This window comes from Scatophagus argus, chromosome 7 (assembly GCF_020382885.2).
Source record: "Scatophagus argus isolate fScaArg1 chromosome 7, fScaArg1.pri, whole genome shotgun sequence".
Taxonomy (NCBI): Eukaryota; Metazoa; Chordata; class Actinopteri; family Scatophagidae; genus Scatophagus; species Scatophagus argus.
Window position 1 is genome coordinate 13,546,107 of NC_058499.1, and position 22,436 is coordinate 13,568,542.

Here is a 22,436-nt window from a genome sequence, read left to right on the forward strand (position 1 = left end):
ACTCTGGACTGCACTGTCATTTATGAATGCATGTGTTAGATGGAAATGGATCATGTCACAGTGCTGCATACAGACCAACACTGTAAATTAAAAAATCAATATACGCAGAGGCAGAGTGAATGCACAAAAGTACATTTATTCTTTCGTCCCCACTTAAAGGTATGTGAATCAAATTCTTTATACATCTTACATCAGCCTATTATATGATGTTGATCAATACTAGTGCTATTTCCATGGACAAACATAGCCTGCACATTAAGGAAGGATATAATACAAACAGCTGCAAGATAGTCAGGGAGTGCATGAGCAGGCCGCATGCTTTTGAGTTGATCTACACCTGGGACTTGACTCTTTACTTCAAATTTATCAACCCAGCCTACTTGCACTCAAGTGGGAGATTTGCTGTATCCATTTGACATTGAACTGCATAAACTTGAAAAATGGTGCACAAAATGTTCAAAGATTTTATGGGCCACTTTTCAGTAAATACATTAGGCACCAATAACATGGCAGTGTGTGTGCGTTATAGCAGCAGGCAGCTGGGAGCCTGTGGTTGCTGGTGAATATTTGATGAGAGAATGGATCCTCTCCCTTGGTAGGTTGAGTACAGTGTGCATACTCAGTCGCACACATGAGCACACGCAGACACACACGCAGGCGCACACATATGTACACATGCACCAGGTGGTACAGTTTCTCTGCTGTTTTGCAGTCTTACGCTAAGCAGGTGCCAGTGAAGGTGATATAAGAGTATTCTGAATAAGACATAAGGCACACCAGAAAGTGATGCCTCTTCCATGGCCTCCATCTCAGAAATCATTGGGACACACACACTCAAGCAAACATGCAAGGTCATCTTTGCTTTGTCGCCACAATTTTTCAAGTGGCAAGAGTGAGAGACAGTGAGAGTAAAAGACAAAGAGGTGCAATTGAGCAATTACAAGTACACTTGTCGACCCATTTTAAATTTTTAAACTTTTCCACTATTTGTAGGATCCCACACTTTGAGGACCATTTATTGCATTTATTTATCCAATTCTTTACAAACCTTTTTAGATGCTTAATAGATTTTATTTTCTGTGTGGCCCTGCAGTACAGACTTTTCTCATAAATATGCACTTAGAACTGCATTAGCATACAGTAATTTGGATGGATGGGTTAATACATCTTTGAGAACAGAAAAGCAAGTCACAAACCTTTTCATAATGTGTTGAACTGACCAGCTCAAAAGTGCTAAACACAAACAGTTTACATTAAAAAATGGTCAGCAGTAATGTGAAGTATGTGTGATTATAAATGCTAAATAGACTGAAAGGTTTAAACACTGGAAAGCTGAAATTAATTGGTCATAAATCATTCCTCACACTGAAATAACGGAGTGTTTGAATATTGTAAACGTGCACTCATGCAAACTGTAACATTGCTATTTACTCAGTTTGAATTTTTCTTTTTGCTAAGTAAACAAAGTTTGCCTCTGGCACTGTACACCGGTGAGGCAGGAGTCCTCAGGTATTTTAAAACCCCATCTTCTTTTACACCTCTTCAATTATATACAGCATGCTGTCTAGACCTTATCACAGCACCTCTACAAAAATTGTCATGTCCACCTCCCTGCCAAACAGCAAACAACTCTTTTCACCAAACAGCAATATGCAGAGTGAATAAATTTGGCTTATTTCAGTGATTTTCTTTCACAAGATTAAAATTTGTACTCACAGTTTTTCAACTCTGCCAAGAAAAGAAAGAAAAGAACACAACGCAGATGTGTCCGCTTTTTGTTGCTGTATTAGGGGCTAACAATGGCTACAAATATTATATGTGTCTGATGCAATAAAGGCACTGAGGACTTCCATGAAAGGCTTACATTGTCATTAGAGCAGCATCAGCTCTGCTGTGTCTACCTTCATTTTCTATTGAGAGCATCGGCGAGTCTCCTTATCCACTTCATTTCTGTTCTCACATCTGCTGATATTCTCTCATCTTTTTGGTATTTATCAGTTTAGTATCATCATTTCCATTTTCAGTATAGGTGTATATTTATCCTATCCAGACTGATTTCTATTTTCATTCTCTCCCATCCCTCTTTCCTTTGCCAGTCTGACTCTGATCAGCAGTGATTTCCTGCTCACTGATTTGCAGGGTTTGGGGGCGTGAACTATCTTATCCTGAGAATTCTCCCATGACATGACAGCAGAGGGAGGGGCTGGCAGGACAACTGAGATCAGAATAGCGGAAGTAGCGATAAGGGTGCACTGATGTCTTGTGGATGCTGTTTCTTTAAGAGTATTTTTAGTATGGCAGATAGCAGTGGTCACTCGTCAGGGAAAAAAAGGCTGGGTGGCTTTAGAGACTGTAGCATGAAGCTGAGTGAGGAAGGGAGAGTGCAAAGCACAAAGCATGCTCACCGAGTGAGCAGACTGCCAATGCTTGGTCACTGTACCTGTGTACCATACTCATTCTAACACAACACAATCAAGTTATCGGTCAGTTACATTGTTGGAACGTTTATAATGTGTGACAAAGTACTAAGTCTTTCTGTAGTATATAGATAAAGGTATTGGGACACACCTCTTCATTATTGAATTCAGATAGTGGTATAGGACAGTTTTTCAGGGGTTGGGCATGGCTCCTTATTTCCAGTGAAACTGGCAACAGTTTGGGGAAGGCCCTTTTCAATTCCAGCATGGCTGTGCCCCAGTGCACAAAGCAAAGTACACAAAAACATGGTTTCAAGAGTTTGGTGTGACTGAACTTGACTGAGCCACACAGAGCCCTGACCTCAACCTCATCGAACACTGTTGGGATGAACTGGAACAGTGTCTCACCTTACAAATGCTCTACTGCTTGAATGGGCAAAAATTCCCACTTACATGTTGCAAGCCTTCCTTGAAGAGTGGAAGCTGTTTTAGCTGTAAAGCTGTCCATGTATTAAGAATGCAATGTCATCAAAGTCCCTGTTGGAGCAATGGCTGGGTGACCCATTACTTTTGTCTGTATAGTGTATGCACAGCCATTTCCACAAGAATGGATCAACTATCAGAAGCAGTGGGGAGTTCAGCCCAAGGACACTTCAACATGTAGCTCGAGACAGGGACCGAACCATCGACTTTCCAATTAGTGAGTGACCTGCTCTACCTGAGCCATAGCAGGAATCCAAACAATAACAAAATGACAAAAATTATGCCTAGTCGTAAATGTCATACTCGAAGGATGATTTATCAAATATTGGCTTTAATTTTCTACTGTTGTTTTGGTGCATTCCTCCAGTCATTTTGCCTTCATCTACAGAGTAGTGTTGTAAGTCCATTTTACCCTCCTCAGGGCAGATATGTAAATTTAATGACACTGGCAAAGTGTGTGTGATCAGGTTACTGTATAGATTACATGGTGACCCTGCAAAACACACAGGCACAGAGACCTAGAGACCTAGAGAGGACAGCAACATACCTCCATGCAGGTTACCACTCCACACAGCTCCGGATGTGCTCCAGAGAAAACCATGCCGGGGAAAAACTGCTTTGCCTTTCTCAAAGGTCAACGTCAGAGGTGTGTCTTTTGGCAAACTAGTACCAAAATACTTTTAAAAAAGAAATTTGTAAGCGGCTGGTTGGCTACTGTTTTGTGTTGTTGTTGTTGTGGAATTCTCATCCATGAGAATTACAGCTGAGGGAGTTTGAAACTGCCAGGCAGCATTATGCCCCAGTGTGTCGGCTTAATTAAAATGAGAGTGAGATAAGTACTGCTTCTGAGCTCTGTTTGTTTGAGTGTGTCTGTGCATGAGAGAGCCACATAGAGAAAGAGAGAGGGGGACGGGGACGGGTGTGTGTGGGTGCTGGGATCAGGCTCGACCTGTGCAGAGAAGAATACAAATGCTGGGTAAATGTAATGTCTTTCTAATGGTGTATGCCTGAGTGAGCAGAAAGGCTGTGCGCACAGAAAAGAGGACCACAGAGGCACCTCGACAACTGTCAGAAGGGACCTGCCCTCGTGTCTACACTAATGTTTTGGAAATGGAAATCAGGGACAAGTATATTAATAGATGGCATTAATGGATTCTGGGTTTTTCCCATGCCAGCAAGGTGGCTTTATGGTATGCACTGTTGTCTCTTAACAAACAGATCCCATGTGGGTTTCTTCCCACACTCAAAAGACTTGCAACTTAGGTGAACTGCAATCTCAACTACTGAAAGTCATGTTGGTGTGAATGTATATGCTCATGTGCCCTGTGATGGATTGGTGACCTTTCCATGATGTACCCCACCAGTCTCCTCCCTACAGACACCCAAACCTGAACAGGATAGGTTTCTTCTTTTGAAGCTCAGCTTTCAGTTTCTGCTTTAGAGTGTCTACTAGAGTTCATTTGTGGTTCAATTAAATGGAATCACAAGATTTAAGAGAAACCTTTCACTGAACAGAAAACACTGTTTCGTAACGCCTTTGATCATTAATATTCAGTGATTATATTAAGCCCTACCTATTCTAGATGTGGATGATATTTTTTTATACCTTTATACCTTAAAGCTGGGGTTGGCAAAGCTGGACAAACGAGTCAGAGTACCTAGTTTTGAAAGCATCTATTCAAGAAAACCATCCCTCTTCTTCAGGCCTTCCTGCAAAGCCACTTCTCCAAAACACATGAATACGTTCTCCGTGACTACACTGACCATCAGCTTCAAGTGGCAGATATGTAAGAGCGGTAATCTTGCCACGTTCAACAAGCTCTCTTGGCGTTTTTAGTCCAATAAGTACACAGACAAACAACTCTGGCTACCCAACTCAGCAAGTACTGTTCACTGCTGTGGGAGTATGCTTTGTGCTACTGATTAGCTGTTAAACGACTATGTTGTTGTTGCCGCGGTAACACTTACTCTTTGGATCAGAGCTGTTCGAGCAACACAGTGATGCTTTAGGTTGGACATTCAACATTCGCTCTGGAGTAAACATCTGCTGAACGTCCAACATTACAAACTTCACCACCTTTCAGAAAGCACAACGCATCACTATCACTGCAAATTGGATCCAACTACCTCATGTCTCATTCAGGTGCAATAAAACACTGGCCAAAAAAATAATTAATGTAAACAATAAACATGCCTATATATTACTCACAGTTGTCATGCCAACATGTTAGTATTTGGAAATTTTTAACTGCACTTTCTCTGGCATTCTCAGCAACATATCCACCCTTATATTGTGAAAGACTCTGGTGCATAGGCAAGCAGGCCTGTCAGATTTTTTTTTGTTTTGTTTTGTTTTGTTTTTTTGGCAGACCATTTCATTTGTAGATTCCTGTGGAGATGTCAAAATACTATAACCAAAAAATGCTCTTAAAATGCACTGCTAACCCCTCCTTTAACTGAAGAAATTGACTTAAAAGGGTGAATGTGGAGGGAAACATATTACTACAAGCTTCTCAAAAATCAATGTAGGCCTCGTGTTTCCATTGGGACTGCTAAATCATACCATAGAGAGGGAAGCAAGTGACTGATGCTATTCATGCTTTTAAATTTCTGCTGTGAATTCAGTTAGAAGTCATCTTTCTTGGGGAATCAGATTGAATGGAATAGAATAGAGGAAAAAGTCTGAATGTAAATTATCTCAGTCATTTACTGACATACAAACATGTACATGTGATAAAGCCAGACAAAGGCACTCACAGGTGAACTGTGTATTAATATTCATGCTTTTCAAACTGTTCTCCATGACAGGCTTTAATTCTTTTCGCTCCTCAGTACACACAGGAGCATCCAATTCATTCTAAGGTCCACCTTCACGAATGAATGATGTTGTTAAAATCTGTGATGCTTTAGGTTTGTGAGAGCAGGATTTAAGTCTGGTCTGCCGCTATCAGAGAGTGTGTAGGAGAAAAAAGGATGGTGGCAGTGGAGATTGTAGTTATTGCATTTAAACTGACAAGCGGGGAGAGATCAAAAGAAAAGAACATGATGGTACCGCATCTGGTGATTGCCTGCTGTCTTACAGCCTTACATAATATTGTTGACTGACAAACACGATTCACTTGTGGAGTGGGATTAAAACAATGTAACGTCAAAACCAACAGCGACAAGTTCAGATTTTTAGACAGCTGTTTGATGTTTACTGTCATGCGCTTTGAAACAGCAGGCCAAAGAGTCACAGTTTTACATTCTTCGCAGGATATGTGCGGTCCATGGGCAAGACAAAACATACAGTTACATCTCCCACCAGTAATAAGTAATAATGGCCTGTACTGGGGTCATTTTTATTCTGATCCTCCACAAAACAGGGGGAAGATCATTTCTTATTAAGTCCACCAAAAAGATCTTTAAGTACCAGGTTGTAAGAATGAGGTAGTTATAAGCAGTCTAGGATTATTTAAAGGATTTCCGGCCCATGTATGAGTCCACAGCAAAGCTACAGCCTATATCCCCAGATGGAGATTGTGCTGATGAATGTTTCCTGTGAGTGTGTGTGTGTGTGTGTGTGTGTGCATGTGTGTGTCTGCAATGAAGCCAAATCTGGCGCTTTCCAAAAAGAGACCATAGCGATTCTGCAGCTCACACATCAAGCATGACGTAACTTCCACACGCCCACACACCACTTGCTCTTCATCCTTCCCACACATCTCACTCGTGCTTACCACATACTCAATAGGAAATTATCTACTGTATGTCATGTGTAAATCTGTGCGTGAATGTGGGGGCATGTGTCTGTTCAAAAATTTCAGATTAATGGTGAATTATCTTTCTTATGACAGAAGGGTGTTCTATCTACATCAGAATTTCATTGTTTGTATTTTGTGCTACATTCTCCTCTTGCTTTCATATTAAGTTTTAGAAACCTCCCAGTTATGCATTGTAAACCAATTCACAGGAAGTGTAGTCAGTAAATGCTTTAGTTTAACACCCCAGGGGCATATATTGAGCTATTTACATTGTATGAGTTTTTTAACAGAATTTTTGAGGATTTCCTTTTCAAGGATCATGGTCAGGTTTGCACAGCAGTCTCAGCATGTCTATGCAGCACCTTCAAAAAGGAAAAAGGGAAAGGGAAGGAAAAGGAAGAAAGCCAGGAAGTTTTTTTTTCACTCTGATGGCAGCACAGGATAAGATTGCCCAGATTGTCTATTTTCATCAATTCTGCTCTGTAGAAAAAAAACCTCTTTTGCGAGAAATGTCAGAATAAGAAGGCCAGCGGGGTAAGAAGAGTGAGGTTACATAGACTGAAGAGGTGCTTTGGGCCTGTGGGTGTTCAGTTCTTACTACATACATCTCCATTAAGTTTTCTTTAAACTAAAATGTAACCAAAACAACAACCTTAGATTCTAGTCCAAGAAAAAAAATGCATAAATGACATATGCTCGTTGGAAGAATTCGCAATGAAGGAAGTCCAGCATGTGGACTAAGCTAAGCAGAGTAACATGCAGTTAATGCTCAGACATTGATCTTTGCAAACATACTGAATGAAGTCTGTAACTTGAAGCTGTGTGGATTTTATCTAACATATTGTGCATGATGTAGCAGGTCTGGATGTACAGACCGACGTTATTTAGGAGAAATGGAGTTCAAAGTGAACTGAATGCGTCTGATATCGCCCTCATGGCTAGTTGCATTTGCGGTTAAATCACATTATCTATCTGTACTAATCATGATGGCTACAATGACATTTCAGATATGTCAACGGTCGCTGAGAAAAACGTACAACATCTCACGCAGAAGGGTAAATCTTAAGGTCTTCGCCGCTGATTACACGTGACTCCGGGGAAATAAATCGGCCTTTCCCCTTTAATTTCAATTTCCGTGCATGATATATATTGTGATCATCTGTCAAATGCGGCGCCTGCGCACTGGAGTAGGAGGCGGAGTGGATGCTGATCGCTCTCTATCTGCTGCCCTGTGCCCTCCATCCCTCGGCGATCAGACAGACACGGACAGGGGATATCCGAGGAGGTTTGGGTGAGGACAGGGACGCAGATCTGCCGTTGATTAAGGTACAATTTCCTTCCGTTTAACAGGAAAACCGCGCTTCAGTGTTTGACATTGTGACCGTGGAGGGTGAAGGATGCTCGGCTGCAGGATGGGAGGAGATGAATCGGGGGACACGGAGCGGAAAACAGATGGTATTTCGGGACATGACAGGGTTTTTGCTGGGGTTCCTCGTAGATTTAGGGATTGTTCAACATTTAGGCTGTTCCGAAATCTTAACAGGGTCCTGGTCAAGGGCACACAAGTAGTGGGCGATAATTTTTGTGTGTTTTTTTAGTTTATCTTTTTTTTTTTCTCTCCGCTCACCCGTGCGCACAGAGCTGTCATCACCTCTTACCCTCTGCGGACTAACATGTTATGGGGTTTAGAGTGTCGGGCGTAATGCATGCTGCTTTTCATCACGATAAAACACTGTGCATACAGAAGATCCTCTTAACCGCCTCTGGTGAACCACTGCTGCCTGTGGGCTGAGCGTAGTAAACGCTAAATCTAGCAGTTACATCTAGGCTGTATATACAGACAGACAAATGCTGCCCTTGGAGATGATTTTGTAGAGGGAAGTATCAGCTTCACTTCCCAGGCATTATTTGATGGGCCCCTACCCGGATGTGCCTGCAGTTTCTCCAGAGAGAGCACTAGATGTCTTGTGTTTACTCGTCTTGTTGCTGTAAAACATGTCCTGCATGAGATTTCTCACTCCCCGACAATCTTGCTATGTGGGTGATGAATGAGGAAAAATCAGAGGAGGCGATTAGCATAGAAAGCCAAATTCTTTACGGTGGCACAAAATATTAATAATCTTGACCTGTGAGTCCACCTTGGATGGTCATTTGATTGTAGTCGGGTCTGTTGAGTGAGGTGTTGCACACTGCTCTGGTATTGTATTGCTGGCTGAAAGGGATCTTTGTGGTTTGTATATGCTGTGATCAACAGAGCGGCTCTGACCCTGTCCATAGTCCTGGAAGCAACAGTCGGCCGAGTAAATCAAAGTGAGTCATTAAAGGCTTTCTCTGTAAAGAGGCGACTGCTATGCAAATGATAATCGTTTCAGCTGCGATATAAGTAAATTTCATTGGTCAAGCACTGTGGGATGTCACAGACGTAGTTCCCCCCCACCCACACACATACAGTGTATTCAAATGTAAATTCCTGTGTTGTAAAATGTGAACATTACACTCATTAACACACTCTTTAAGGGGAGTTAGTAGAGATACACTACATAGACAAAAGTGTTGAGGCAACTGACCATTACACCAACAGGGACTTTAATGACATCGCATTCTCATACATAGACAGCTTTGCAGCTACAACAGCTTTCACTCTTCTGGGAAGGCTTTTCACAAGATTGTGGAGTATTTATGTAGGAAATTTTGCCCATTCATGCAGTATAGCATTTGTGAGATTAGGCTGTGCCCAAATCCTGAAAGACAGCCCCATCCCAATACTTTTGTCTCTATATTGTTACTTGAAAACAAATCTGTCTCAATGTGTAAAATGAGGATCCAAAACCCTTCTCGGACAGTGAATCAATGGCTGAATGATATTAGGTTTCCTCTGCATCCGTTATACTTTGCTGTATGTTGTTGCAGCAGGTTTTGTTTATCAGACATGTTGGCTCAGACAGTACTGTAAATTTGGTTCTCAAATTCTCACACTCTCTTTCATTATCGCTCCTTCTCCTCATGTTCCCTGTCATCTCACACTTCCTCTGTTGTCTGTTTCTCACGCATTTAGGAAGTCTGATGTTGATGCCGAGGCAGAGGAGAGCCCAGGGAGCAGCAGCAGCAGCAGCAGCAGCAGCAGTGGGGCTGTAGATGCCCTCCCCACAGTTCTGGGCCCAGCCCCCCCTCAGGCCTCTGCAGGAGAGTCAGGACAGAGAGGAAATAGCTCCTGCTCTGACTCTGATAGTCCTGTAGATTCCAGCTCCTGCGAGGAGGACGAGGACGAGGAGGAGGAGGAGGAAGAGGAGGGGCAGGAGGAAGACCCCACTATGTTCTCCTCCAAATTCCTCAGTGGGGCCAACCCCCTCAATGCTGTGTCCTCTGCTGTGAATAAGTTTGGTTTATTTGGAGATGATGGGAAGGGGAATCAAGCTCAGAAAGCACCTTCCCAGCAGGGGGTGAAGACACCTGGAGAGCAGCAGCCAGGAGCAGGTCCAGGTAAAGGCCCTCAACAGCCACAGGGACCACAGAAATCAGCCCAGGGCCCCCCTATGCAAAACAGCCAGCCTCTTCCTAAACAAGGATCGCCACAACTGCAAGGGAATGGACAGGCTGCACCTCTAAAAAAGCCTGGTGGGCAACAAGCTACTCCAAAGGCAGGGACACAGCCAGAAGACCAACTCAGAGGAGAGCCACAAAAAATCCAAACTCAAGGTTCACCTAAGCCTGGAGCTCAACAACAGATTCTGACTAAAAGTGGAGCACAACCCGAGTCCCCAAAGGCATCACAACAACAGGTTTCGCCTAAGACAGGGATGCAAAAACAAGGACCTGTTAAGACTAGTGCACAACCACAAGAACCTGCAAAGTATGGGTTGCAAGAGGCCACAAAGGTTGGGTCGCAAAAAACTGTCTCAGAGCAAGGGTCTCCTAAAGCAGGACAACAACAGCAGGCGTCACCAAAAGTTGGTCATCAACTACAGGGCTCTCCTAAACTTTCACAGCAACAACAGGGCTCATCTAAGGCAGGACAGCAACAGCAAGGCCTCAGGACTACACCCCAACAGCAGTCCTCTGATAAGCCTGGGCCTCAGCAGCAAGGTCCTAAGGGACCTGGTACATCTGGCCCGACCCAGGCAGGGTCTTCCTCGCCGGTAGCAACCAAAGCTGGATCTCAGTCAAAAGCAGTAATTAAGCCACTTTGCCCAGTGTGTAAGACAACAGAACTTAATATGAACACAAAGGAACCACCTAACTATAAAACATGCACACAGTGTAAAACTGAAGTGTGCAGCTTGTGTGGCTTCAGCCCTCCAGACTCTGACGTAAGTGGTGGCTTAGTATTTTAGTTTTGTATCATTTCTGTTATATTTTTCCTACATGCAAGTATTTTATGCCTTTAAATGTATTACCTTTTTGCTATGAATTTCATATTTTATTGACGACTGAAAATTCTTTCATCATTCAGTGCAATCACATCAGTGTGATTTTAATATCATGAATGATGACAAAACTAGAAGGGTGTGCTCAGAAAAGTGCAGATCCCCGCCAGGTGTGTCTGGGAGTATGTGGGTGAGAAACAGGTGGTGCAGGGCAGGCTGTGCGTCTGGTGTGTATGCATGAAAATAGTGGCACGAAGGGAAAAGAGTATACAAATTTCAAAACATGCATGACAAAATGTCAGTTTCAAGACTGCAACAAAAGAATTCACCAACACTAAATGTACGGCTACTGCACGTTGACCCTAGTAATAACTAGTTTCAAACTGAAGCAGTTGTTGATCACTTGCGGCCCCATACTGGCCTGTTACGAGAAGTCAGGACTTCGCAATTAGTAAAGGAATAAAACAAGCAGTCATTGATATAGATGCAAAAACTGTGAATCGCTTTAATCAAAAGAAGTCATGACGCATACAGTCAAAATGTGTTAAAAAAATAGTAGACTATGAACAAACACTGTTAGGCTGATGGGTTTGGTAGTATACAAGATTAACTGCATACAGATACCCCCATAGACACATGGCCAATGCATGAGACAATTAATAAAGAATTAATCTTTATGAGCATAACTAAATTAAAGTTATTTGTGTTGCCACTTATATTTTTCTATCTGTTTTTTATTGTATAAAATGTATGTTTTTATATATATATATATAGATATAGATTTGAACATTAATAGCAGCCAGTAGCTATGTACTATGTAAAGATATAGTGGAGTAATGATGTTGTGAACAGAGAATGACATCACACTGCCTCTGTTGTAATCTCTCTGTTGCTTCTCTGTTATTTGTTTGGGTAGCCTGGATGGCAATGTGTATTAGTGCGTGTGAGTGTGCATGATAGTGCATGTGAGTTGCACTCTGTCCTCACATGTGTGAGGCCTGGTAATGAATTTTCTTGTGTTTAAGCTGAACAGTACATTAAAATATTATTCTCAAAACGTTCTAAGCAAGAAATATGCAGTGTTGTAACAAAATATTAATTCATGTTTGATCAACACTGCAAATTTTACACTTCAATCTGAGTTTAGTGAACATCCAGTACAAAGCACAAAATGGCAGATCACTTGTCATAAACTCTTATTTTAGAGCTAAACAATATACATTTATGGTTCTGAAAACATTTTAAGCATGAAATAGTAACAAATTCTGGAGTCATATTTGATCAGCGCTGCCTATTTTTTTTGAGCAGTGTGTATTCAGATACCTTTTAGCTCTCTTTTTTTCTGCAGTTTTTTTGAGTAAATGACAGGCACATTTGTTTTAGTCTGAGATGGTGTTCTCGTATCTAGTGGTAGTATCAGAGGCAGTGTGATACAGTATATTCAACTTCTAATGTTTCATTATTGTCAAAATGTATTTTTTATTTATTATTTTATTTTTTGACAGGGGCGAGAGTGGCTTTGTCTCACCTGCCAGATACAGAGGGCTCAAGGAACTGCTGAAGCACCGGGACCTTCCATGAAAAAGCCCACACCCAACAAACTTTCTGCTACTCAAAACCGGACACAATCTCCTGCTGCACCTGTCAAAAAAGAGATATCAGCCCCAGGTTCGCCTCAGAAAACGCAGCCTAAATCGGCAAAAGTGCCAGCCAAGGGTGAGGCTGTGAAACAACCAGAGAGTCAAAAGCAGGCCATCCCTGCGTCTTTTCAGAAAATGACGCCTGACACCCAAAGAACATCAGGATCTCATAAACCAGACCAGACCAGTCAAACTGGACGGAAGCAAAGCAGTGCCACCCTAGCTCCCCAACAGGAGTCTGGAGGTTTATTTGGCTTTGGTGGTGCCAAAACTGAAGCTGGAAAGTCTGAAGAGTCAGTGACTGGGAAGATGTTTGGGTTTGGATCCTCCATTTTCAGTTCTGCATCTAATTTGATAGCCTCAGCTGTTCAGGATGAGCCTAATACCACACCACCAGTTTCTCCCAAAATGCAGTCTACAAGGGAGCACAAACCAACAGCTGTCCAAAAGTCAGACCAAGACAAGAAACAAGAGCAACCTCAGCAGGCAAAGGCTCAACCAGCAGGACAGACGAAAGAGGACAAAGCTCCTTCAGAGACTCCAAAAACAGCAGCAACCTCCCACAGTGTTCCTAAAGCAGGCCAATCTTCTTGCCCACTCTGTAAGACGGTGCTCAACATGGGCTCAAAGGATCCTCCCAACTACAACACCTGCACTGAATGCAAAAGCACTGTGTGCAACCAATGTGGATTTAACCCCATGCCAAATGTTAAAGAGGTAAAACACACATAAAATTGATCAAATGAACTAACAGAGGAAAAAAAAAAAAGAATTTTATTTTTTTGCCTTTAATTGTTTGGAGTCTAGTTTCCGAATGGTATATGTCAGTTACATGAATAAATGACAAACAATCACTTAATCACAATAACTTTAAGGCATGTTTTAGAAACATTTTCTTCTCATTAAATTTTATGACCTGTTACAGCATCCAGTTCTTGGAATGTATTTCCTTTTAAATTTATGCCTTTTTGAAGTAAAAAGTGCTAAGATTTACATTTTATTTGAGGAAATAAGGTTACAGTTATCAAGTTATTGTATGTTTCATGTAGAATTGAAAGAAAATTTAACTATTATTGAAAATTTATTAGCTTTTTGTTGACTGATCACACCGTGTTAAATGTTGTTGACAGAGATAAGTTGGTTACTTTCAAGACTGTATTTTCGAAAACACATGCACATACACATACAAGCCACCACACGCACACACATAGGGAATACCACTCACGGTAAATGGGCAAGGCATCTTTGAGGCTATCTGAAGTACAAAGGACTTGACACTTGACTCTGTAATTTAATACACAGTTAGTAGGCTACTTTGCCAAGGACAGTCCAAGGCTGCTTGATCTTGGGATATTGCTTAAACTATTGGCTTAAACAGAGGTGAGCCAAAATCAGGAAGCAGAAATCAATCAATGCATTTTGCAAACACTGAGACAGTACTGTACTGTCACCTCTTGTTTTTATTGGTTTACTTTTACACTTTTGTGATGATAGAATCAGTTAATAAAATTAAACTTTGAATGAACTTAATCAAATAAAACCGTCTGACATGCAATTGTATTAAGTACAGTGGTAAATACTTAGCACAGATATAAATAGAGACTGAATTGGGTTGCGTGTTTCTCACATCACACATCTTATCAAGATTACTATATTTAATGATTCTTTGTATTAGTTTTTTCATTATAATTTACATGTACATTTTGTTTACTTGATGTGTTTTGTTTTGTTTTTTTTTTCAGGGAAAGAAGTGGCTTTGTCTGACCTGCCAGGTGAAACAAGCTACTGGTGATACTGGAAATCAGAAAGATACATCTTTGGCCAATTCATCATTTAAAAAAACTACTCCACCACAGCCTCCGCCACAAAAGACTTCTGCACCAGGCTCTCCCCAGAGGAAAGTGTCTGCATCAGCTGTACAACCAGACAAGGCTGAAGCTGCTAAAGGACCAGAAAGTTATAAACAGGCCACCCCAGCTCATAAAACACAAGAGATCCGGAAGACAGGTCCTCAGAACCATCCAGACCAGACAGACCAAACTGTACAAAAGCAGGGAAAAGCCACTGCACCTAAAAATGAAGAGGCAGGAGGGTTCTTTGGTTTTGGCAGTCCTAAAAATCAGATCGATGCTGTAAAGCCTGCGGAGTCAGTGACTGGGAAGATGTTTGGTTTTGGTTCCTCCATCTTCAGTTCTGCATCCACTTTGATTTCCTCATCTATTCAAGATGAGCCCAAAACTACACCACCGGTTTCTCCCAAAATGCTCATTGCAAAGGATTCTAAATCCCCCTCTGCCAAGAATCCACAACAGGAGAAGAAACCAGAACAGCAGACCAAGGGTCCTTCAGCACAACCGAGAGCAGACAAACCTTCATCAGAACAACCAATGAAAACATCAGTTTTCCCAGTCATTTCCAAAGCAGGCCAGTCTACATGTCCTCTCTGTAAACTGGAACTCAATGTGGGCTCTAAATATCCTCCCAACTACAACACCTGTACAGTGTGCAAAAACACTGTCTGTAACCAATGTGGATTTAACCCTACGCCAAATGTTAAGGAGGTAAGATAATAAGAGCAATGTAGATTGTAAAAAAGTTACTTGAAAAATGATTGTTACATCATGTCTTTTTCATTAAGAATGTAAATTATTTCTTAGAAATAAAATACATTCCATTGTACAGTTGTACAACAATGATTTCAATTTTACTCATTAAGTCTTTGCTAACATTGTTAACATAGGTGAAGGAGTGGTTATGTCTCAACTGCCAGATGCAGAGAGCACTAGGAGCATCTGAGCCTCCAGGAACTCCCATGATGAAACTCCAGGCTTCACCAAATAAAGTCACTGCCCCTGTCAATGTCCTAAATAAGGAAACTCCACAACAAGATAAATCTCAAAAGAAAGATATTCCAACAATTACTGAATCTAAAATAGCAGGACCCTCTACACCAAGATCCCCTCAGAGGAAACCACCAACAGCAGCAGAGCAGCCAGCAAAGGCTGAAGTTGCGAAAGGACCAGAAATTCAGAAACAGGTCAGCCCAGCTCTTGGACAGAAGACTTTACAGGAGGGCCAGAAGATAAGTCCTCAGAAACCATCAGACCAGACAACTGAAAGTGGGCATAAGCAGAGTCATACTACCTCATCTACACAAGAAGAATCCGTAGGGTTCTTTGGATTTGGTGGTCCTAAACCTCAACATGATTCTGCAAAACCTGCTGAATCAGTGGGTGGAAAAATGTTTGGCTTTGGTTCCTCCATCCTCAGTTCTGCATCCACTTTAATAAACTCAGCTGTCCAAGATGATTCTAAAAAGACACCACCAGTTTCTCCCAAGATTCCAGGCACAAAGGCAACCAGATCACCTCTTGCTCAGAGAGGACAGCAGGAGAAGAAACTAGAACAAGTCCAAAAGACCAAGAACTCTACATTGCTGCATAAAGTAGAAATAGCTCCATCAGAGCCTTCAAAGGATGCAGTTGCTTCCCCAGCTGTTCCCAAGGCAGACCAATCTACATGTCCACTCTGTAAGGTGGAACTGAACTTTGGCTCCAGGGAACCTCCCAATTACAACAACTGCACTGAATGCAAGAACACTGTCTGTAACCAATGCGGATTTAATCCATCGCCAAATGTGTCAGAGGTAAGAATTCGTCACTCACAAAAATTTATTTTGAATTTAAAATAAAATACATAAAATAATTTTATGAAGCAAAATGACACCTCATAATTAAACAATAATACACATTATTTTGACATGGTGAAGTGAGTGCATGTAGGTGGTAGAAATGTTATATATTTTCCTTTGACTTGTTTTCTTTTTGCAGGTAAAAGAATGGTTATGTCTGAACTGTCAGATGCAGAGAGCTCTTAGTGCATCTCAGGCCACAGAACCACCTATGAAAACTCATAAAGCAGTTGAAAAAATTTCTCCATCTGCTGTAAATCAAAAAATAACAGCTGCTAATCAAATTGAAACTTTAAAGAAGGAATTGAAATCTGAGACACCTCTAAAGATGGAGACTCAACTGGCAGATACACTTCAAAAGAAGAGAAGTTCCACACCAGGTACTCCTCAGAAGACAGATTCAATAGCATTGACACAGGAAACTAAGGCAGCTAAAGGATCACAAAGTGACACACAGGTTAGCCTAAATCCTGTCCAGAAAACTCCTTTAGATATTGTGGGGAAATCAGGTTCTCAGGGACCAGCTGTCCAGGCAAGTCAACCAGAACAGATTAAGGTCACCCAAGATACACAGCAGGAGTCAGGAAACGTGTTTGCCTGGAGTGGTCCTAAAACAAAACCTGATACTTCAAAAACAACAGAGTCAGTGACTGGGAAGATGTTTGGCTTTGGTTCCTCCATTTTTAGCTCAGCATCCACGTTGATATCATCTGCTGTTCAGGAAGAATCACGGACCACACCACCAAGCTCTCGTAAAATGTCTGCACCAGCACAAGTCTCTCCCAAGAAGGCTGCTGTACCCAAACTTTCTCCGAAAAGCACACCAACTGTTTCTCCCAAAATGTCACCAGCAAGAGAGCCTAAAAGTCTAACTCAGGAGCCAGAGCAAAAAATGAAACCCAAGGAATCCGATCAGAGTAAAAATGACAACGTTCCTTCACAGTCTCCACAGATGGCATCAGTATCATTCAATGCAGATGAAGCCTCCTGTCCACTCTGTAAGGCTGAGCTTAATTTTGGCTCCAAGGATCCTTCAAATTACAACACCTGTACTGAGTGCAAGACAACTGTCTGCAACCAATGTGGATTTAACCCAATGCCAACAGGAGAGGTAAGTAAAGGATACAAAAACATCACCTACGCCAACAAAAGAATTGCATTTTACAGTATATTTAAAATTGTATCTGATCATTGATCTGTGACCCTTACTGACCTGTTGTGCAGTTTTAAGGAGTTTGTTTCTCTAAATATCTAGGTTTTCGTGAATTACACAATTCTAAAGCAGTATATAACCAAATGTCTGTTGCATGTTAGGTAAAGGAGTGGCTGTGTCTTACCTGTCAGATGAAAAGAGCAACTGCAGCAACTGGGCCCCTAGAGCCTTCCACAGTGAAGTCCCGAACATCACCCAGTAAGGTTCCATCTCCTGCTGCAGTCCAGTTGAAAGATACTTTCAACTCAATTACACCTCAAAAGAAATATAGTCCAGGTTCTGCTGTACAAAAGAAGGAGACCTCAGAACCAGTCTCACCACAGAGAAAGCAGTCTACACCAATAGTACAGTCAGGCAAACCTGAAGCTACTACTGCATCACAAGATCTTATTCTAAAGAAGCCACCAGAGCAGGCAAGCCAACCTGGATATAAACGGAGTGATGGCACTACAGCTACACAGCAAGAATCACTGGGGTTCTTCGGCTTTGGTGGTCCTAAATCTCAACCTACAAAGCCAGCAGAGTCGGTGACTGGGAAGATGTTTGGCTTAAGCTCTTCCATCTTCAGTTCTGCATCTACTTTGATAACATCAGCTGTTCAGGACCAGCCCAAAACTACTCCACCAGTTTCTCCCAAGATGTCTCCTGCAAAAGAGATCAAGTCTCCTGGTGCCGAGAAGCTGGATCTGCAGAAAAAAATAGAGCCATCCCAGATGACCAAGACAACTGCATCAGGACAGGCCAAATTGGACAAAGCTCAGTCAGAGCCTCCAAAAACTACAGCACCTTCCCAAGTAGATGTCAATCTAGGCCAGTCTACCTGTCCACTCTGTAAGGTCGAACTCAACATGGGTTCCAAGGATCCCCCTAACTACAATACCTGCACTGAATGCAAGAACACTGTCTGTAACCAGTGTGGATTTAACCCTATGCCAAATGAAACAGTGGTAAGGCTGAAGAAATTCCTATTTAGTCTCTATTACTAGATTTATAGCAGCTGTTGAATTATAACAGCTTGCTGCCTTACATAAATATAAAACGCTGAGTTTTTATGTATTGATTACCTAGCAATTTATAACTTAACCCTTTTTTCTGTCTTTTAGTTGATGGAGTGGTTGTGTCTCACCTGTCAGATGCAACGGGCTCTTGGAGTGTCAGAACCCTCAGGAGTCACTTCTGTCCACTCTCAGTTACCTGCAAAACCTCAAAAGAAAGACACTATAAATCCAGCTCAGTCATCTGCCCCACACTCACCTCAGAGAAAACTTTCTGTAACAGCAGGGCCAGTGACAACTGAGACTGCAAACAAGCCAGATGGTCAGAAACAGTCCAGCCCACTTCCATTACAGAAAAGGCCACAAGAGCCCCAGAAAACACAAGATCAAAGCAAAACACCAGATGAAACAAGGCAAACTGAACATAAGCAGAGTAATGCAAAAACAAAGCAAGAGGGAGGAGGCTTCTTTGGTTTTGGCAGTAGTAAAACTCAACCCGATACTACAAATCCAGTGCCTGGGAAAATGTTTGGCTTTGGTTCTTCCATCTTTGGTTCTGCGTCTACTTTGATTACCTCAGTTGTTCAGGACCAACCCAAAACTACACCGCCAGTTTCTCCTAAGATGTCCCCAGCAAAAGAAATCAAATCCTCTGCTGCCCAGAACAAAGACCAGGAGAAGAAGCCAGAACAACCCCAGCAGACCAAGACACCTCCACTGGTGCAGGCCAAAGTGTACAAAGCTCCATCAGAGCCTCAAAAGGCTACAGTAGTCTCCCATGCTGTAGGCAAACCAATTCAGTCCATTTGTCCACTCTGCAAGGTTGAACTCAACGTGGGATCCAAGGATACCCCTAATTACAATACTTGCACTGAATGCAAGAAAACTGTTTGTAACCAGTGTGGATTTAACCCTATACCGAATGTCTCAGAAGTAAGTGAGATTCACTCAAGATGTGTGCAAATGGTGTATATTCTATTCATTATCTACATTTCTGCACTTGCTATATTTTATGCTCAAAATGTATATTGCCAGTATAAAAATTGTCTAAAATACAGAAATACATAACTGATATTTGTTGTTCCATACTGCCGTGTTATTTATAATTGGTTTAATGTTTAACCAACTAAAAATAATGTGGTTTCCCCCACAGATGAAGGAGTGGTTGTGTCTGACTTGTCAAATGCAAAGAGCTCTCACAGCGTCTGAATCTGTAGAGCCTCCACTGATGAAATCCCAAGCATCACCCAACAAAGTGTCCACACCTGCTAGTGCTGTCAATCAAAAGAAAGGCATTATTTCCACAAACAAAGCAGAAGTGCCAGACAAAAATCAGAGGGACAGTCCAACAGCAGGTGCACCACAAAAGAAAGAAGAAGACACCTCACTGCATGCAGAAGAAACCCCAGGTGCTATTTCAACCCCAACAAAACAGAAGAAAACTGTTTTACCAGCTACCAAAGAGATTCCAACCTCTACCGTATCTTCCACCAAAGAGACAGACCTCAATAAACCACTGCCGGCTAGTGTTTCTTCTGTCAACAACGATACTGAAACTTCTCACAAGAAGAAAATGGAAATCACGCCACCAAGTTCTCTTGCAAATAAAGAAGTATCAGAAAAGAAAGAGGAGAAAATTGGAATAGTTGAAAAGGTAGCTGATCAACCAGTCAAATCTACTGGTGAATTACAGCCCCAGAAAACCCTTAACAAAGAATCAAACCCTGTTGAAAAACCACTTGCCAAATCTGCTTCTCCAGCAGCACAGCCAGCAAATCAAGAAACCTCATTTTTCCCCAGTCTTGGTAGTCCTAAATCTCAGCATGCTGCTTCAAAAACAACTGAAGCAGTGACTGGGAAGATGCTTGGATTTGGGTCATCTGTCTTCAGCTCAGCATCCACCTTGATAACATCTGCAGTTCAGGAGTCCCGCACAACACCACCAAGTTCACGTAAAATGTCTGCTCCAGCACAAGTCTCTGACAAGAACTCCAGTCCCCCAGTTTCTCTGAAGATGACTTTGGCAAGGGAGACAAAACCACTTGGTGCTCAGAAATCACAACTTGAAAATATACATGGCCAACCCCAGCAGACCAAGAATCTTTCTTCTGGACAGGCCAAAGTCGATCTGGGTCCAACAGAGCCTGCAAAACCAGAAGCCTCCCAAGCTACTTCCAAACTGGGCCAGTCTACTTGTCCACTGTGTAAGGCAGAACTTAACATTGGCTCCAAAGATCACCCCAACTACAATACCTGCACTGAATGCAAAAACATTGTTTGCAACAAGTGTGGATTTAGTCCTATGCCAAGTCTAAAAGAGGTAATTAAATAACTAAATACATTTTGTCATTCAGCATTTTGGTCAGCAATTTGATGAATGCAAATATTTTACTGTAAATTGAATTTCCATGGTTAAACAACAAACATTTTTGAACCAATATCTCAAAGTGCTGTTTTGTGAGTTTGTTATTAAAACATGCAGAGAATGTTAGAAGTGTTTTGTGTTTGTTTTTCAGGCAAAGGAATGGCTTTGTCTCAACTGCCAGATGCAGAGAGCACTTGGAGCTTCTGAACCTCCCGGCCTTCCTATGATAAAATCCCAACCTTCACCAAGCAAAGATGTCCCTGCTACTGCACACAAGACAGAGACCCCTATGTTAGCTTCTGAGGAAGACATCCCTAAACTGGTCTTATCCAAAAATGAGCTTGTTAATATTCCAACAGCCAAAGAAACTGAAAACCCAACCCCTGGTACACCAACAAAGAAAGTAAGCCTTGCAGCTGCTTCATTGGTTGACAAGACAGTTCCACCCACTATTTCTAAAATTGAAGTTTCGCCAGCTTCACAAATGCTTTCTGGAGAGACACCCAAGGAACCACTTAGTACACTCCAGCAACAGCTACCAAAAGCCGTGACTTCTAGTGCTAAGTCTGCTCCCTCACCTGATCAGGAAGCAGGAAAAACTCCCCGACAGCAACCACAAAAATCTGGTACCGCACCAGCCAAATCTGTACCACCTGCATCTCAACCTGAAAAACAGGAGTCAGGAGGCTTCTTTGGGTTTGCTGGTCCTAAAACACAGCCTACTGCACAGTCAGGTGGGTCAGTGACTGGAAAGATGTTTGGCTTTGGATCATCTTTCTTAAGCTCTGCCTCTACTTTGATAACTGCAGCTGTCCAGGATGAACCTAAGACTACACCACCAACTCCACGTAAGATGTCCACTACAGGAAATGTCTTACCTAAAACTACACCGCCAGCCTCTCCTAAAGCATTACCTGCAAAGGACACCAAGGCACATGCTGTTCAGAAAACTAAGGGGAAAAGTCCAGAGAAACCACAGCAGGAAAGAACTCCTTCAGCAGTACAAGCCAAAGTAGACAAAGTTCCATCAGAGCCCCCCGAGGCATCAACAAACACCCAAGGTGCTCCAAAAGTAGATCGGTCCGTCTGTCCACTCTGTAAAGTAGAGCTGAACATGGGCTCTGAGGATCCTCCCAATTACAACACCTGCACAGAATGCAAGACAACAGTCTGTAACCAATGTGGATTTAATCCAATGCCAAATGTGGTAGAGGTAAATTGCTATTCCTACAAATGTTGTCTTTCTTTTAACTGAACGTCAAATTCTTTTAAAGAAAGTAAAATAAATAAATGAATGAATACAATAAAAAAAACTATGTCATCCATCCATCCATTTTCTATACTGCTTATCCATCAGGGTCGCAGGACTTTTTTGTCAATTGATTTTAATTAACATTTTAAATATTTCTTTAACACTATTTATGAGCCTTGTTTATAAAAGGCAGGATGCTGTGTAAAAAATAAATCCAATTGAATGTGAATTTGGTAATACAGCTTAATTGATTTTTGTAAATATATACTCAAA

At 41.9% G+C, this 22,436-nt stretch overlaps 2 protein-coding genes across 7 annotated transcripts in view; both read left to right on the forward strand.

The window, feature by feature from the left end:
• The first annotated feature begins 7,832 nt into the window (after nucleotides 1-7,832).
• On the forward strand, nucleotides 7,833-20,058 carry LOC124061784 (protein piccolo-like). Its single transcript, XM_046394009.1, has 10 exons — nucleotides 7,833-7,969; nucleotides 9,699-10,950; nucleotides 12,513-13,364; nucleotides 14,390-15,208; nucleotides 15,388-16,293; nucleotides 16,478-17,449; nucleotides 17,653-18,498; nucleotides 18,655-19,479; nucleotides 19,700-19,955; nucleotides 20,045-20,058. The coding sequence occupies exons 2-10, from the start codon at nucleotides 9,955-9,957 to the stop codon at nucleotides 20,056-20,058; spliced, it is 6,486 nt and encodes a 2,161-aa protein (XP_046249965.1). The 5' UTR covers nucleotides 7,833-7,969; nucleotides 9,699-9,954.
• Nucleotides 19,995-22,436, forward strand: part of LOC124061309 (protein piccolo-like) — a 43,125-nt gene continuing 40,683 nt past the window's right edge. For all 6 annotated transcript variants that reach the window (XM_046392977.1, XM_046392978.1, XM_046392980.1 and 3 more), the window contains exons 1-2: nucleotides 19,995-20,866; nucleotides 21,063-22,124. In XM_046392977.1, the coding sequence (XP_046248933.1) occupies nucleotides 20,120-20,866; nucleotides 21,063-22,124 (1,809 nt within the window). In that variant the 5' untranslated portion in view covers nucleotides 19,995-20,119. The remainder of the gene's footprint in view (nucleotides 20,867-21,062; nucleotides 22,125-22,436) is intronic.

Excerpts from the sequence above, each read along its gene's own strand:
- LOC124061784 (XM_046394009.1), top strand. The coding sequence starts at position 9,955 with ATGTTCTCCTCCAAATTCCTCAGTGGGGCCAACCCCCTCAATGCTGTG. Across the intron at positions 16,294-16,477 it reads CATCGCCAAATGTGTCAGAG|GTAAAAGAATGGTTATGTCT; the intron begins GTAAGAATTCGT and ends TTCTTTTTGCAG. Across the intron at positions 19,480-19,699 it reads CTATACCGAATGTCTCAGAA|ATGAAGGAGTGGTTGTGTCT; the intron begins GTAAGTGAGATT and ends TTTCCCCCACAG.